General features: G+C 29.4%; 2 protein-coding genes across 4 annotated transcripts; both read left to right on the forward strand.

The window, feature by feature from the left end:
* Positions 1 to 884: 884 nt before the first annotated feature.
* Positions 885 to 8,844, forward strand: LOC137829755 (linoleate 9S-lipoxygenase 5-like). 3 transcript variants are annotated; one of them, XM_068636658.1, is made up of 10 exons: positions 885 to 1,012; positions 1,274 to 1,489; positions 1,731 to 2,026; positions 5,593 to 5,830; positions 5,970 to 6,308; positions 6,396 to 6,481; positions 6,751 to 6,858; positions 6,950 to 7,254; positions 7,332 to 7,595; positions 7,912 to 8,844. In XM_068636658.1, exons 2-10 carry the CDS (start codon positions 1,327 to 1,329, stop codon positions 8,678 to 8,680), a joined length of 2,568 nt encoding a protein of 855 aa, XP_068492759.1. In that variant the 5' UTR covers positions 885 to 1,012; positions 1,274 to 1,326; the 3' UTR covers positions 8,681 to 8,844. The 3 variants fall into 3 exon arrangements, with proteins under 3 accessions (XP_068492759.1, XP_068492758.1, XP_068492760.1); XM_068636657.1 differs by having other exon boundaries at positions 1,008 to 1,089; XM_068636659.1 differs by lacking the exon at positions 885 to 1,012 and adding an exon at positions 1,100 to 1,154.
* A 4,217-nt stretch (positions 8,845 to 13,061) lies between these two features.
* On the forward strand, positions 13,062 to 15,986 carry LOC137828971 (allene oxide synthase 3-like). Its single transcript, XM_068635757.1, has 2 exons — positions 13,062 to 13,747; positions 15,015 to 15,986. Exons 1-2 carry the CDS (start codon positions 13,157 to 13,159, stop codon positions 15,861 to 15,863), a joined length of 1,440 nt encoding a protein of 479 aa, XP_068491858.1. The 5' UTR covers positions 13,062 to 13,156; the 3' UTR covers positions 15,864 to 15,986.
* Positions 15,987 to 17,342: the final 1,356 nt, after the last annotated feature.

Consider the following 17,342-nt stretch of genomic DNA (forward strand, 5'->3'; position numbering starts at 1 on the left):
TTTAATTTTATTTATTATTTTATATATTACCCGAGACATATTGTGAGACTCGTGTTATATTAAAAATAATAATTCTTATATTTTTCTCAATTTTAATTCTCATCTTTTTAAATTAATAGTCCGTCAATATTTAAAATACGTGAATTTAGTTATTTTCGTATGTAAATTTAATATTTAATTACAAGTTCTTCTGTAAATTGAAAACTAACTCATAAAGTTAAAAATAAAGAAACATAGTTTAACAAAAATACAGAACAAAACACATCTTTTTTTTAGAATATTTTACACTGACCAAAAAAATATAAGATTTAATTTACGTAGATGTAATATAAATATGGACAATTTTAATTTTTTTAAATTTACGGTTTTAGCTCTATTATTTTCGTAATTTTAGTTTAACTTTCAATGTTACACATTATTTAGATTATTTATTTCTACATAGATGAAGCTAAATTTAGTATATTCATTTAAAATATTTGAATGAATTAAATTTTTGATATAAAATAAAAGAAATTAGGAAACTAAAATCAGAAATAAAAATGAAAATCCCAAAATGTGCAAAGTAGTGGTGGATGGCATAGGTGGGCATGGTGTGGAATCAGATGCCTTGATTATGAATTAGTTAAGAGATAAAGATGAAAACTCCATGTGGGCCAACCAACTGCCAAGAAGGATATTTATTTTATTCCAAACAAACACTTCACAACAATATCAATAAGATACATTTCATAATCCATATTTTTTTATATTTTTATATAAGCATATTACAAATTTTAATGTTATTATTTTAATATTTTTTATATCATTTAATTTTAAATTTACCATTTATTATATATATTTATTTTAAAACTCATCAAATAAAAAATTATTACAATTTTAAAAATGATCAAACTATCATTTTCCTAATTCAATCAAACCACAGAGTGTGAAATCCAAGTTTAGGGAAGACTTGCTTTGCACCCTAATTTGCCAGGAAAGTAAGCTCACATGTGTGCTTGTGCCTATCCATAATGTACGGATCTAAGTTTTAACCATTTTATATAGTCAAGTTTTCGTTATTGATTTTGACTAAAAAAACTTAATTCACCGGTACCTCATCTTACAAACATATTTTTATTTTCTAACACCCTAACTTTCAAACCCAGTTTCAATTGGTTGTTTAAATAGAATTATAATCGACAGTATTACTGTTAATAATATTATTTATTTATTTGAGTAAATTATTATTATTACTGTAAGAAATACTGGCTTCTTATTTATACTTATTGTGCAGCTTTGATGCGGAGAATGTGGTCAGAGTTTGAAAGTTGAGAGAGAGGAAGAAGAATGATGGAGGAGAGGAGCAAGAGGGTGAAAGGGAGAGTGGTTTTGATGAAGAAGGGTGTGTTGGACTTCCACGACATCAAAGCCAACGTTCTTGATCGAGTTCATGAGTTATTGGGCAAGGGTGTCTCTATTCAGCTTATCAGTGCTACTTCTCCTGACCCAGGTCATCTTTGCAATTAAACTGTTGTAACACAATGCTTGCACACAAAAAAAAACAATTTTTTGAATCACCAGAAGTAGAAGAGTACACACGAGGCAAAGGTCCTGAATGAACCGAACCCATCGCACGAGTCAACTGCAAAATAGAAACACCAACATATCAGAAAGTTTTCAAGATTTTTGCTTCTTCTATATATAACTTGTATTAATTTGACACTATTTTGTTTGTCTTTTGTGATGTGTAGCTAAAGGGTTGCTAGGTAAGCACGGGGAGGAGTCATATTTAGAGAGGTGGGTTTCTACCATTTCTTCTTTGACATCAGCATCAGACACAGAATTTTGGGTTACATTTGATTGGGATCATGAGAAGATGGGTGTTCCTGGAGCCTTCATAATCAGAAACCATCACAAGAGTCAGTTCTACCTTAAGACAGTGACCATCGAAGACATTCCTGGACATGGTCCTGTAAATTTTGTATGTAATTCCTGGGTCTACCCTGCTCATCGTTATACCCATGATCGTGTCTTCTTTTCCAATAAGGTAACCACCTCCTTCAATCTTCTTTTACAATCATGTTGGAGTTTTTGGAGTTTACATTATTAGATACTATAAATCATTTCATAAATATATAAATCTTATATATAAAAATAGGGAAAGATTAAAGTATTTCATACAACACCAATGAATATAAATATTTCATAAACCAATTTTACCAGGTTAAATTATGATTAAATTTCTTTTTTAATATTCATTAAAATAGAACAGCTATCTCCTATGATTGCTTTTGTTAGATAGAGGCGAGAGAGGAAAAGAAGAAGACACAGAAAATTAATGGATTGATCGGGTCAATCAAATATATTTTTTGATAAAAAAAAACAAAAAATTTAATTTAATTATATATACATATATTTACAATTTTATTTTTCTTTATTTCCTCAAAATGAGTCACGTTTTATATTGTGATGCATGCCTGTCTTACCCAAAAGCTTATTTTCAACGTTTATGTATTTACGCGAAGTTATTACGTAGTCATGTCAACAATGGTTTGAATATTTTTTTTTATCAGCCCGAATTAATGAAATAAAAAGAACACTTCAGAATCCCTTACAAAGATCATTTAAGATACAAAACTTAAAACAGAACAACAGAATAAGCAATACAAAGTTTAAGATACAATACTTAAAACAGAACAACAGAATAAGCAATACAAAGTGTAGCTAACAAACCATCAACTTGCATCGCTTGTATCTTAGATTAAAAGAGGCACCTACACCTGGATAATACTACAGCATGTGGTGTCACAATAAACCCAACCTGCAGTTTTTTAAACCAACCTTTGCAGAGGCCACCGAAAACAAAACTTCCCCTACCTCATTGAATGTTATCTACTTACTTTCCTTCTTCACCGACTCCATCTATCAGCGTGGCATCATGCTCCCCTTTTATACCTTGTTTTTATTCCTCGTTTATCTGTTGGAGATCCCACATCGATTAGAGTCTTTCATTGTATATAAGTGGGTGTAAACTTAAACCCTATGAGTCGGTTTTATGGAGTTGAGTTAAACTTAAAGTTCACTTTATAATATGGTATCAGAGTTATTTTCGAACTTATCCTAACGAGTGTTTATGTTGGATCTATCGTGTTACCCGATAGGTTAGGTTTAAAGTCCACAGTACCCCTTCCCCCTTACCACCTACCCCCTTACATTCCATTGTCAATTCTTCCATTGTGAGTGATGTGATGGTTGTGAGAGAATTTTAATTTTTTTTAAAGGTGTGAAATGTTACTTTACAGATTTACTCTTGTCAATTAAAAAAATTAATAATAAAATGAGTTGTTTTTATTTAAAAATAACAACTTTCACATATTTCATAGATTTAAAAATTATAAATAGAAAAAAAAAATATGTTAAATATAAATACGTATAATATAAAAATTATAATTAGAAAAAAATATGTATTCAACAAATTAAATAAAAACAGAACTTCAAGTAATTTCTTTAAAATATTAAACATGTGTTATAAAGTTGAAAAATAAATCAAATCTTATACAAATAAAAAATATTATTTTTTAAAATTATAAACCCTGTAGTAATGGAAAATAAAAAATACTAAAAAAAATATAACGTAATTAACAATAGAAAAAAATCATAAAAAATTATAATAAATAAATTATAACTCATAAATATAATAACTATACATACAAATATATTAATATAAATACAAAAATAAATTAAATAAAAATATAACTTCAAATAATTTCTTTCAATATTAAGTATATACTATAAAATTAGAAAATAAATCACATTTTATATAAATAGAAAGTTACTATTTTTTAATATTAAAAAACCTCACAATAAAGCAATCTAAAAAAATACTATAGCAACAAAAATATACCTTATTAACCATAAAAAAGGATTTCATAAAAAATTATAATAAAAAATAAGGATAAAATAAAATGAAAAATGTTTAGTATTGGTGATGCCCATGATCCAACTCAGGTAATATTTTCAATGTTAATTAGATATAGTATATTCTTTTCTTTAAACAAAACTAAATCCAACCACATCTAATAAAATATCTTATTAAAACTTGAAAAATAGGTATAATCTTATTTACTCCAATAACTAATATATAAATGGAAGATTTTATTTAACTGTAATTTTTTTTTACAGTGGTTTATCATTATTTTACATAATTTATATTTTATAAAATAATAAACAAACTTAAAACTTCCTTAAAATTTATTATGATTTGTTTCTTTTTTTTTAAATAATACACACATATATATATTTTAAACATTGTACAATAAAAAAATTTAAATACTAATACATTCAAATGAAACACTGTGACACATTTAAATGAGGATAAATTTGGAAACAAGGGATGCTGACATGGTTTTCCCTCTACATCTCTTCATTTTGAGAGGAGAGGATATTTACTGTTCACAGGTATATCCTCTCCCTCTCTTCCTCACACAACCATAAGTCCAAACAAAGGATATCACTGCACTTCCATTCTCGTGAACAGTACATCCCTCGAAGCAAACAGGCCCTAAGGAACAAGAAGACAAATCCCCCAATAGAATATAGTCCATAATACTTCATTCATATTTTATACTTTTTACTCTTTGTAAGGGTCAGGTTAAATTTTTTATCTTCTTGATAAAGTTAATATAAAATTATTCTCGCATTACATTTTTATTTTTTAAATATTTTATTTTTAGTTATTTAATTTATATTTAATCATAAACATAAACTATTTGAGAACCTGTTTGTTTTTACTTATACGTATAGTTAATAAATATTAAAATAATAAAATATTAATGATAAGAGATATTAAAATAATTACTTTTAGGGTAAAAATTTGAGAAGAAAAATTGTTATCTTTAGAGTAAAAATACTTCAAAATCTTCTAACTTTATTTCAAACATTTGCTAAATTAACTAGTTTTTAATGTTTTTACTTATTTGGTTAAATATATTTAAAGTGCATGACTCGGTGATCTATAAAAATCAAATCTTATGTTTGCAATTTATTAAAAATAGAAATGTTTACGTATTCAATAAATAATGATAAAACAGTTTTCAAAAGATTCCCAACACAATTTTCTTACTCAGAATCATGCTCATCGACAATTTTCTAAATCGAACAGTTACAAGTTATGAAATAGTTAAAATAAATCAAATAATTATGAATGTTCCATCACTAGACAGAGACTGTTATTGGATTTCTTTCTGTAAGCAAAACCTGTGAGCAACGAAAACGTTGCTTCTACAGTTGGAGTTAGAAACCTTTGCATTCCAACAACATTATCAGTATAGACATTATGAGGGAAGAGAAATGAAATAATGTCACTGCAATAAGAAAGAGAAAAAGATGAAAAAAGTAAGGGAAGGTACATATAAAAATTACAGTTGGACGAACATGATTTGAACGTGACCATTGTTGTCGGTGGTTTCCGGGAGTAATCGCATCTTTAAAGCAGGACTGATATCTTAACATGATTCTTTCGTTTTAACATAATTTTGATGATTTGAATATGCCTGAACACTCAATGAAGAACATGCTGGAAAGTTGAAACATTCACTGTGGCATGTGATTCAGGCTTATCTTCCATGTCAAACACCTGGGCCACTGCGGAAGTTGAGGGAACAAGAACTGGAAGTTCTTCGAGGAAAAGGGGTGGGAAAGCTTAATGAGTGGGACAGAGTATATGACTATGCATACTACAATGATCTGGGAACTCCAGATGATGGTCCTCACTATACACGCCCAGTTCTTGGAGGATCAAACTTTCCATATCCACGCAGAGGAAGGACTGGTCGTCCACATACCAAAACAGGTTACCAACAAAACCATTTATGATTATGATTGGTAGTACATGTAAATCAAACCCTTAAGTTACTTGAACTTGTTTAAGCATCATTCACTTGCAAAACTTTCAATCACAAATGAGTAACATGAATGTGTCAATTTTACAGACCCCAAAACTGAGTCAAGATTGCATCTTCTAAATCTAAATGTTTATGTGCCAAGGGATGAACAATTTGGCCACGTCAAGTTTTCAGATTTTCTAGCCTACGCACTGAAATCAGTTGCCCAGGTTTTGGTTCCAGAGATTAAATCTTTGTGTGACAAAACTATTAATGAGTTTGACACTTTTGAGGATGTACTTAGTATTTACGAGGGAAGTATTAAAATGCCAAGTGGACCTCTTGCGGTTAAACTTCGAGAACTTGTTCCTTACGAGATAGTAAGAGAACTTATTAGGAGTGATGGCGAGAAATTCCTTAAATTCCCCGTGCCCGATGTGATCAAAGGTATACTAATGCTTTCCTTTTACTTCACTTGGCCTGGATGAACTCATCTGTGTGATTTTATCCACATTAATTTTTGCATAATTGCAGCAAACAAGACTGCATGGAGGACAGATGATGAATTCGCAAGGGAAATGCTTGCAGGAGTTAACCCTGTTATTATTCGTCGTCTCCAAGTACTAAATACAACAATTGCAATTTATACATTACACAAATCTTATATGTAGTTCATTAAGAATTGTTTTTCGATCAAATTCAAAGTTACATCTTAGTGAATTTTGTATATAACAAAAATATTGTTTTTAAGGCCAGTATAAATTACTATGTGAAACTTCAATTACTATCAAAGAACAAAGAAAAAAATTGAGAAATTGCTCTTCATAATTCTATAACCGATTCAAAGTTGCTGTAGCTAGTGAGCCAATCTAAATGCCTTCTCATGCAGGAATTTCCACCAGCCAGCAAGCTAGATCCCAAACTCTATGGAGACCAAACTAGCTCCATCAGGGAAGTACACATAGAAAATAGTTTGAACGGACTCACAATAGATGAGGTAGTAATTATGAATTTATGATTCAGTTTTTAAGCCAACCCTGTTGAAATATGATGTATTTAAATTATATGCAAACATCTTTATTTCGCAGGCAATTCAAAAAATGAGGCTCTTTATATTAGATCATCATGATGCATTGATGCCATACATAAGTCGAATAAACTCTACCAACACAAAGACTTATGCCTCTAGAACGCTCTTGTTTCTACAAGATGATGGTACGCTAAAGCCACTAGCTATAGAGTTAAGTTTACCTCATCCACAAGGGGAGCAACACGGAGCTGTGAGCAAAGTTTTTACTCCAGCACGTGAAGGAGTATCTGCTTCAGTGTGGCAGTTGGCAAAGGCTTATGCAGCCGTGAATGATTCGGGATACCATCAATTGGTTAGCCACTGGTACGTATGGCATTTCAAAAGAAATCTCAACAGTAACCAAAAGTGTTCCAAACTTAATTATATTTGTTATTGGGCAGGTTATACACTCATGCAGTAATTGAACCATTCATAATAGCCACACATAGACAACTAAGCATTCTTCATCCAATACACAAGCTCTTGAAGCCACATTTCAGGGACACAATGCATATAAATGCCTTAGCTCGACACACACTCATCAACGCCGGAGGGGTGCTTGAGAAAACAGTTTTCCCTGGTAAATTTGCCTTGGAAATGTCAGCTATTATATACAAAAGTTGGGTATTCACTGAGCAGGCACTTCCTGCTGATCTTCTTAAGAGGTTAGTGGAGTTAGAAAATGACTTCTAGAAGTATTGATTATAGTCAAATTTGTTAAGATAATGTCAGTACCATATTATATACTCTCTTAAATACAGTCTACATTATTGACTAAAGGTTTTTAGAAATCACAAAGTTGTGTAGGTCTTACTTTTCATGTAAAGAGTTTTCATTCATTATTTTGTATATTCTAATAAATTTTGTATATCATGTAAAATGTGTTATTGAGCATGTGATAAAGAATGTATTAGTATCTGTTAAGAATTATCTCCATAAGAACATGGTAACATACTAAATTTGTATTTCACTAAATTTCAGGGGAATTGCAGTTCCTGATTCAAGTTGTCGTCATGGAATTAGGCTTGTCATAGAGGATTATCCGTTTGCTGTGGATGGGTTAGAAATTTGGGATGCAATTGAAACTTGGGTGAGGGAGTATTGTAACGTGTATTACACATCTAATGACATGGTTGAGGGTGACGATGAACTACAGAATTGGTGGAAAGATGTACGTAATGAGGGTCATGGTGACTTAAAAGATAGGAAGTGGTGGTCAGAGATGAAGACCAAAGAGGAATTGATTGAATCATGCACCATTATCATCTGGTTGGCTTCTGCTTTCCATGCAGCTGTGAATTTTGGACAATACCCTTTTGCTGGCTACCTCCCTAATCGTCCAACAGTGAGTCGTAGGTTCATGCCTGAACCAGGTACCCCAGAGTACGAGGAGCTTAAGTCAGACCCTGACTTGGCATTCCTGAAAACAATCACTGCCCAGTTCCAAACCCTCCTTGGTGTGTCACTAATAGAAGTTCTGTCCAGACACTCTACTGAAGAGGTTTACCTTGGGCAGTGTGAAAACCCTGAATGGACTTTAGATGCTGAACCATTGGCAGCATTCGAGCGGTTCAGACAAAATTTGTTGAAAATAGAAAACAACATTATGGAAAGGAACAAGGACAAGAGATTGAAAAATCGAAATGGAGAAGTGAAGGTGCCTTACACACTTCTCTATCCCAATACCTCAGATTATTCAAAGGAGGGTGGACTCACTGGCAAGGGAATCCCCAACAGTATATCCATCTAATACACCTCTCCTCGTTTAATTTTCTTTCAGGCCATGTGTAAGCAATTTCCATAGCTTATCGTGATTGCTTTTGCAGCAATTCATTCCATTTTTATGTCAAGACTAGAGTGTGTAGAACTTATAATATTGTTTGTATTCAAATTATAATGTTTTGTATGCTTTAATTGGTTCGCGCTTGTTGTGTGTTACCTTTGGAATTTGTTCTAATTGGAAAAACACATCAGCTTGTTGGAGCGTCACAAGACCTTGAAAGCAAGTGTTTGGTTAAAATTGAGACAACGAATTTCATAACTTGATGTAGTTTATTTTAATAAATTCTATAAATAAATTATAAAATCTTATTGATAGAATGATTAATCAAATTGTTTATCCAATCGTGAAGATCTCTAACCAATGCTACTCTTCTCCTTTATTTTGTGTTTTGTTTGCGCTAAGGGCCCTTACTCTTAACGTACATCTAAAGTAAGAATTTGCTCATTTTTTTCAATTTGATAAGGGGAGATTATCTTTCCATCTCTATACCTTTTCTTGCATCTCAATATTTTTTTTTAATTGTGACAATATACTTTTTCTTCAATTTATCTTTGAGACAGCTCTCAAAATTGAGAATTTTGTCACAAAAATGTTTCTGAGAAGGTATTTAGAAGATGTTGTTGTACATTGTAAGTTCGCACAAACACAATTCTAATTACCTACTCTATCTCTTTGTTTGAGTGAAGTCATTTTTCTTTATGTGGGGGCATTGAGTCCCTACAATGTTAAAAAAAATTGTTTTTACCAAGACTTTGATAAAAAAAAATCACATTTTGAATTGTATAATAAAAATGTATTTTTGGATCTTGGAACATCTTCTAGATTTAACTACAAAATTTAAAAAAAAAATAAAAAATCAGCAAGGTGTAAAATGGAGTACAAATTTTAAAAAAAATTATTTTCATATTGATAATTTTGAATACAACAAATCTTTCCACACATGTTCAAAAGATGAAATTGTTACCTCTAACAATGTTGTTAGAAAATAATAAAAGTGTTGAAGGGAAAAAGAAGGTATGAACTAATTGAGATTATTTAATAACGTAAAATTATTCTTTATTCATAATTATTTAAAATTTTAAAAAAGTTAAAACCGATTTTTCACAAAGTTGCATAACGAAAAAATTTATATGGACTAATAAGAAAAAAATTCTGAGATTGAAAGGGTGTCAATAACTAGTGTTTTGACAAAATTAGGCAGAATTCAAGTTATTTTTCCTTCTTAAAATTAATTTTTATGAAAGTTTAATTAATTATTCTGTTACAATGGAATGCATAATTTAGCTTGAAGGAACTATTATGCACTATTTTCAATCTGAAGTTTGAAAATGTAATCATCATCATAAAGTTTATTAAATAAAACTTTATCATTAATAGTTGCACTGAATTCAAGTAGTCGTTTAATATTGACCTAACTTTAATAGAAAAAATTAATTTCATTCAAGTTTGAAATTTCCCTCATTTAGATATAAGTGATATTAGACTCAAGTTTGATATATAACTATATGTCTTAAACTTTCTTAGATGGATAAAAATACGAGGAGGCTGAAACGTGTCCCTGTTTGTAAGGGAAGTTAGAAGTTAATTTAACTTGAGAATTTATGTTTGATTTTAAAAGTACATAGAAGAATCAAAGTCTTGGTGTTTTAATTACTATATTAGAAGGGTTTGGAGCCCTCAGCAAGCACACTCGTAATTATACTTATGTTCTAGAATGAAGAGCTACCCACCCTACCCTAATTATAGTGCCAAACTTACGTACTATGGTGGTAGCAAGGTCCCTATTAGTTGATACGTGGAGAAATAAGAAGAAAAGGGTTAAGTGTTTTGGGTGAAAGATAGGAGAAAAAAGGACCACGTGAAACATAGACAAGTATACATAAGTGTTTGCCACCCTACTTTTGCCCTTTTGCATATTTGTTACTATTAGCACTTTTATACATCATAGAAATCACATTTTTTTTTCTTACATTTAAAAGTTAGGAATATCAAGATATCAGGTAATAATGAGGCTCCTTGAATCTAAGTTTATTTGACTTAGTTTGGTGCATATATATATATGATATAACCAAATGGTGCATATATTTAGTTCTTGAATAACAAGTTGAGTTGGAAATTAATATTACTAAAAAAAGGGTTATTATATCTCCTATGCACACCTAAAATCACTTTGTAAATGTCATTTTTTTATTGAAAAAAATTATTGTGTTAATTTCTTTCCATTCACAATTCATTGTCATGCATTTTTATTGTTAAAAAATTGTCTTTCATTATTATCAAATAGTGCACCTTAACTTAATCTCAGTGGATTCCAATGTCCATATCTAGAAGTAAAATATTAGTTTTAAGTGTTACTTGTGTCCTATACTATGATGATACAACAACTTGGTTATTCACTCACTCAAGGTGATTCAGGAGAATTAAGAGCATGGTGATTCATTTGGAATAAATTTAAAATTCAAACATATGTGAATTATAAAATATTTTTTTAGAGTATCTTCCAATAAAGTTCGAAGCTTATTTTTGTAAAAGAAATAAAGTTTATGCGAATTATAAAAATATTTTTAAGATATATAACTATAACAATAATATTTCATAATTTACATAAATCATATACCAATAAAATATTTTATTTCATTCTCATATTTCTTCATAAAATTTTATATATTTAATTTTTAATTTTAAAATTTCAAATTTTCTTCTATTTTAATTTTATAAATATTTAAATTCACTAAAAAAATTAATACAAATACTCCCTTAAAAATAGAAGAAAAAAATTCAAAAATAAATAAATATAAAAAATACAAACAACAATAATAAAAATAAAAACAAAAATAAATAAAAACAAAATAATGTCAGATATGGAAATAAACACAAAAATATGTTAATAAAACAAAAAGATGTTATATGAGAATAAATCTCTTGATATTGAATATGTCTTTCTACGTATTATTTAAATTATATGTAATTTAAAATTTAAAATCAAATAAAATATTATTATTCATATATTTATATTAAAGGTATAAATTTATAATTTATTTTAATAAATACAAATATATTATATCTATATAAAAATGATTTTTCCTTATAACTGATTTTAAGAATGATATTATAGTTTAGTTTTGTTATATAAATATATATATATATATATTTATATAAATTATTTAACTTTTTTTTCTCTTATTGAAAATTTGTGACTTACCAAACAACTTTCTCTTTTTTTCTTCATCACTTTCATTATGTCTTTTTGTTATTTTATTTATTTATTTATTTCACGTTGTAATTCAATTATTATTTTTATTATGAAAATCAAATAAATTATAATATTTTTTACTTTTATTAATCTTTATAAGAATATGTAAATAAAAAAATAAAAAATAAAATTAGTAATTTTTTTAATTAATAAAGATATTCTTTAATAACAATTTTTTTTAATAATACCAAAAAAACATCTTAATATCAGTCTTTTAAATTTAAATAATTATTCACGGTCTCACTAAAAAAATCATGAAATAGAAATTAATTTTATAAAAAAAATTAGTTAACTAAATTAGAGATATTTTAAAGACTAAAAAAAATTTGGTAATTAATTTCTATTATTGTTAAATAGTTTCTAAATTGGTATATAATTAGCTACTAATGTTTTAACTACAATTATTTAGATTCTAAATTTAGAAAACCATTTAACAATAATAGAAACTAATTTAGAAACCAAAAATTTTTTTAGTCTCCAAAATGATATATAATTTAGTCACTGTACCAACTAGTTATTTTTTGTTTATAAAATTAGTTTCTATTTCATGATTTTCTTGTGGTGTCTCTTATATAATAAAAAAAATATCCAAATTAACTTATTTATTTTATAATTATTTTTTATGAATTTTTTTATAATTTAATAACATATTTTTATTTTAATTATTATTGTAATAATAATTTTTTTTTCAAAGAAAGAAGTAGAGACACTTACGTGTCTGCATGTTTCCACTAGTTTAGTTAAGATAAGTGGTTCTTTTAAGACCTTAAACTACAAGTAATATAAAGGATGAGAATAAGTAATAACTATTTCTCTTTAGTTATGTTTTTTAAGTCAAATTTATATGTTTAAATAGAATTTTCATGAAGAAAGAATTAATTAATAAATAAATTATTATCTTTTAGACTCAATTAAAATACTAGCCACAAACGATAATTAATTAAGCAAAATATAATATTATAAGTTTAAACATCTAAATTGTTTAAAAAGCATATAAGTTAATAAGAAATTTAATATAATGAATTGAATTAACTAAATTTCTTAACTTTGAAATTTTCAGGCAAGAGATTATTGTGTATAAAAAACATAAGAAACTAAGGCATAGTGTCATCTTGCACAATAGTACCATTGGTTTCTTCTTTTCTTCTTATAATACAGTGTTAGAAAGAAAGAGAGATAGTTAAGTTAAGATGGCATTGTCTTCAGAGTCATCACCATCATCACTGAAACAAATCCCAGGAAGCTACGGGATTCCCATCTTGGGAGCCATACGCGACAGACACGACTTCTTGTACCACCAAGGAAGGGACAAGTTCTTCGCCACAAGGATCCAAAAGTACAACTCCACCGTCATCCGAACCAACATGCCACCAGGCCCCTTCGTCTCCTCCGACCCTAGAGTCATAGCGCTCTTAGACGGCGCCTCCTTCCCCGTCCTCTTCGACAACCGCAAGGTGGAGAAGCTCAACGTCTTCGAGGGCACCTTCATGCCCTCCACCGCCTTCACCGGTGGCCACCGCGTCTGCTCCTACCTCGACACTCGAGAACCCAAACACGCCCTCCTCAAGCGCTTCTTCCTAAACGCTCTCGCCGCGCGGAAAGACACAGTTGTGCCTCTCTTCCGTAACTGCCTCCACGAGTCCTTGTGTGAGATAGAGGACCAGTTGCGCAAGAACGATGAGGCTGACTTCAATGCTGTCTTCGACCAAGCCTCCTTCAACTTCTTGTTCCGGTTCTTCTGTGATAACAAGGACCCTTCACACAACATCCTCGGTTCTAAGGTAAAGTGTCTTTGTTTTATTGAAGTCTTATAGTACTCATCCAAAGAAACTTATATATTATCTGAAGTCATTAAAAAAATCCTTTTAAATTTAACATATTGATTAAATAATATTTATTATTATGTTTATAATTATATAAAATTAAATTTATTCATTTTTTAATTATTATGTGTGGAACTACATAAAAATAATCACACTTATAAAATTATTGAAATATATATTTTTTACAAAATATAGACTTTTAAATAATTTATTTATTACGTTGTACTAAATATATAAAAATAATTATAATATATATACACACATAATATAACAAAATTGTCATTATTTATGAGACAATTTAGGTAAAAACAAATAATAGGTTCGTTAGTTTTTTGAAAATCATATAAAAAAAGACAATTTTTTAAAACACTAGTAGACTGGTTCAGATTAAATCTTGAAAAAAGGTCTTCCTCGTATTAGATACAAAGTAAGACATTTTTATTTTTACGGAAGATCATACCTAAAATGTGGCTTAATCTATCTCTACTACCCTTTCTATAAGTAATGAAATAAATATTGCGACCAAACATTATTTCAATAAGTAATTAGATATAAGAGTTAGTAAATTTACTCTTAGTTTAATATTAGAATAGTATAAAAATGTCAATATTATCGTAGTTCGATAATGAATGAGTGTGATTTAAAAAAAAAAACATTTTAGATTAGAGATATATAGGTGAAAAAAATTTGTGGAGAAAAGAGATTCTACTTAAAATAGCGAGCTAATTCCTGATGTGAAGATTAATTAACAATAAAAAATATGATACAAAATTATTTTACATTTAGTTTAATGTATGTATTATTTATTTTATTTTTAGAAAAATAATTATAGCATTCTAAAGAGAACATTAACAATAATTATCAATATATTATTGAAGAAATTAAAAATAAAAAGTGTTATCAATTTTGTATTTGATTTGTTGTCTAAATATTTTATTTATGACTTTATTTCTTTGATAACTGTAAAACAATTGGGTTGTCAAAAATCGTATTAATTTATTTTTGAATACTATGGAAATCGTCAATTTAATGGATATAATTTTTTTATTTAGGAGAAATAGAGATGAAATTTACTGACAGGCAGAGTGAAACCTTTTTTTTAATAAATAAAATGAACTTTATTCGTAACATGACAGTTAAATTATAATTAAGCAGAAAAGGAGTAATTAATTAATTAATTTATTTATTTATTTCAATTTGAAGATATTTGAGCTGTGTCTTCCAGGGACCGAAGCTAATCAGCACGTGGCTGCTTTTCCAATTGGCGCCACTTGGCACTCTTGGCCTTCCAAAGATCTTCAACTACGTAGAAGACTTCTTCCTTCGCACGTTTCCCCTCCCTGCGTTCTTCACAAAATCCAACTACCACAAGCTCTACGAGGCCTTCAGAACCTTCGCGACCACACTGTTAGACGAGGCAGAGAAAGTTGGGCTCGAGCGAGACGAAGCGTGCCACAACGTCGTTTTCATGGCGTGCTTCAACTCCTACGGCGGCTTGAAGAACCAGTTCCCGATGCTGTTGAAGTGGGTGGGATTGTGCGGCGAGAATCTTCACGCGGATCTCAGGAGCGAGATAAGGGGCGTGGTGAAGGAGGAGGGTGGGGTCACTTTGGGGGCATTGGAGAAGATGAGTCTGGTGAAATCGGTGGTGTACGAGACGATGAGAATTGAGCCTCTGGTGCCATATCAATACGGGAGAGCGAGAGAGGATTTGGTTGTGCAGAGCCACGACGCGTCGTTTAAGGTTAAGAAGGGGGAAATGTTGTTCGGGTATCAACCTTTTGCGACCAAGGATTCTAGAATCTTCGAGGATGCTGAGGTGTTCGTGCCGGGGAGGTTTGTGGGGGAGGGTGAGAAGATGTTGGCGCACGTGCTTTGGTCGAACGGTCGTGAGACGGAGGAACCTACCCCCTCTGATAAACAGTGTGCAGGGAAGAATCTGGTGGTAGTGCTGTGTAGGGTGTTTCTGGCAGAGTTGTTCTTGCGTTATGATACGTTTGAATTCGAATTTAAGGAATCTGGTTTTGGTCCCCGTATTACCATCACCTCCCTCACCAAAGCCTCCACCTTCTGACTTTCATCTTTCTGCCTCTTAATCTTTCTTCTCATAACAAGACAACTTTCCTTTACACCAAATAAGATTGTACTTGTCTTAGATATATATACTATTTTTAAATAATATGGATATTTTCTTTCATTATTGTTTCTCTTCCTCTCAAGTAATTCTTGCTTTTAATGTAAAATTATGTTTATATCATATAATAATATTTTTATCACTGTGATTTCTCTTGTTTTATTCTATAATTATTATTTTTTTTTCAAGTGATAGTTATGTTAGCTACCGGATTTTAATTTATTTAGGGGAAAATAGATACATGACTATGAGTTTTATTTGACTTAGTGTGTGTTTGCTTTTGGGGATATGGAGGTTGAGGGTGAGGGTGAATGAGTGTCACTCTTGTTTGTTTATATGAGACACGGAGGTTGAGGACGAGAGTGAATGGAAAATTGAGGGTATTTATGATCCTCTCATAATTGAAGAGGATGGAGAGTGTAATGAGATGAAAAGACTATTGTGTCCTTACTTTCTCATATAATAATATTAATAATGAAAAATATTATTAATAATAATTATATATATATATATCATAATATAATTTAAAGAATCATAAATAATATTAAAATTATCTAAATAAATAAACTTAAGTAACAAAATTAATTTAAATTAATAAAATGAAAAATAATAAAATTATACTTACATTTAAAATTATATTTAATTATTTCTTTGAATTTTACATTTCTTTTTTTTATAAATGAAACTTTAAATTATTTAAATTAACTAAAATATGCACAAAATTAATAATTATTTAGTATTTTTTATATATAAGAGTAAAGTTGTAATCTTACAATCTACACTATTCAAAATAATTTAAAATACTCTTGCAACCATCACATCACTCACATATCTCAATAAACTTTTCTCACACATCCACTCTAACATACCATAATCCAAACACACTCACTTTTTTCACACTTTTTTCTCACACTCTCTCCCACACCCTCAACTTCTCACATATAGATGATTGTAAATTTCGTTTAATTCAATGGTTGCATAAATAGAGTTTCATATCTCTCTACACAACACTCATCAAATTAATAAAAAAAATGCAAATTACTATTCTATAAAAAAATTCACTTTCACAAACATTAAAATATTATTTTAAGTGCACACATCTCATTACAAGAGAGTATTTAAGGGAATAGTTGGTTTATTCAATAAAATTATGATTTTAAAATTAAATTACTTCTTCTATGTTAGTTAAAATAAGCGTAAACTAGTAGACTAATATTTGGTGTTGAAAGGAAATTATAATACAAAGATAATTATTTCATAATTTTTGAAAAGTTATTTCGTGTAATGTGGTTCATAATTTTTGAAAAGTTATCTCTTATGATGTTGTTGAAGAGTTAAATAAAGTGAACTAATATTAAAATGGTGATGTTGTTAAAGTAAATGTCACTTCATCAATTTGTGAATCAATCGTAAGTTGAA

Source organism: Phaseolus vulgaris, chromosome 7 (assembly GCF_000499845.2).
Source record: "Phaseolus vulgaris cultivar G19833 chromosome 7, P. vulgaris v2.0, whole genome shotgun sequence".
NCBI classification, from domain to species: Eukaryota; Viridiplantae; Streptophyta; class Magnoliopsida; order Fabales; family Fabaceae; genus Phaseolus; species Phaseolus vulgaris.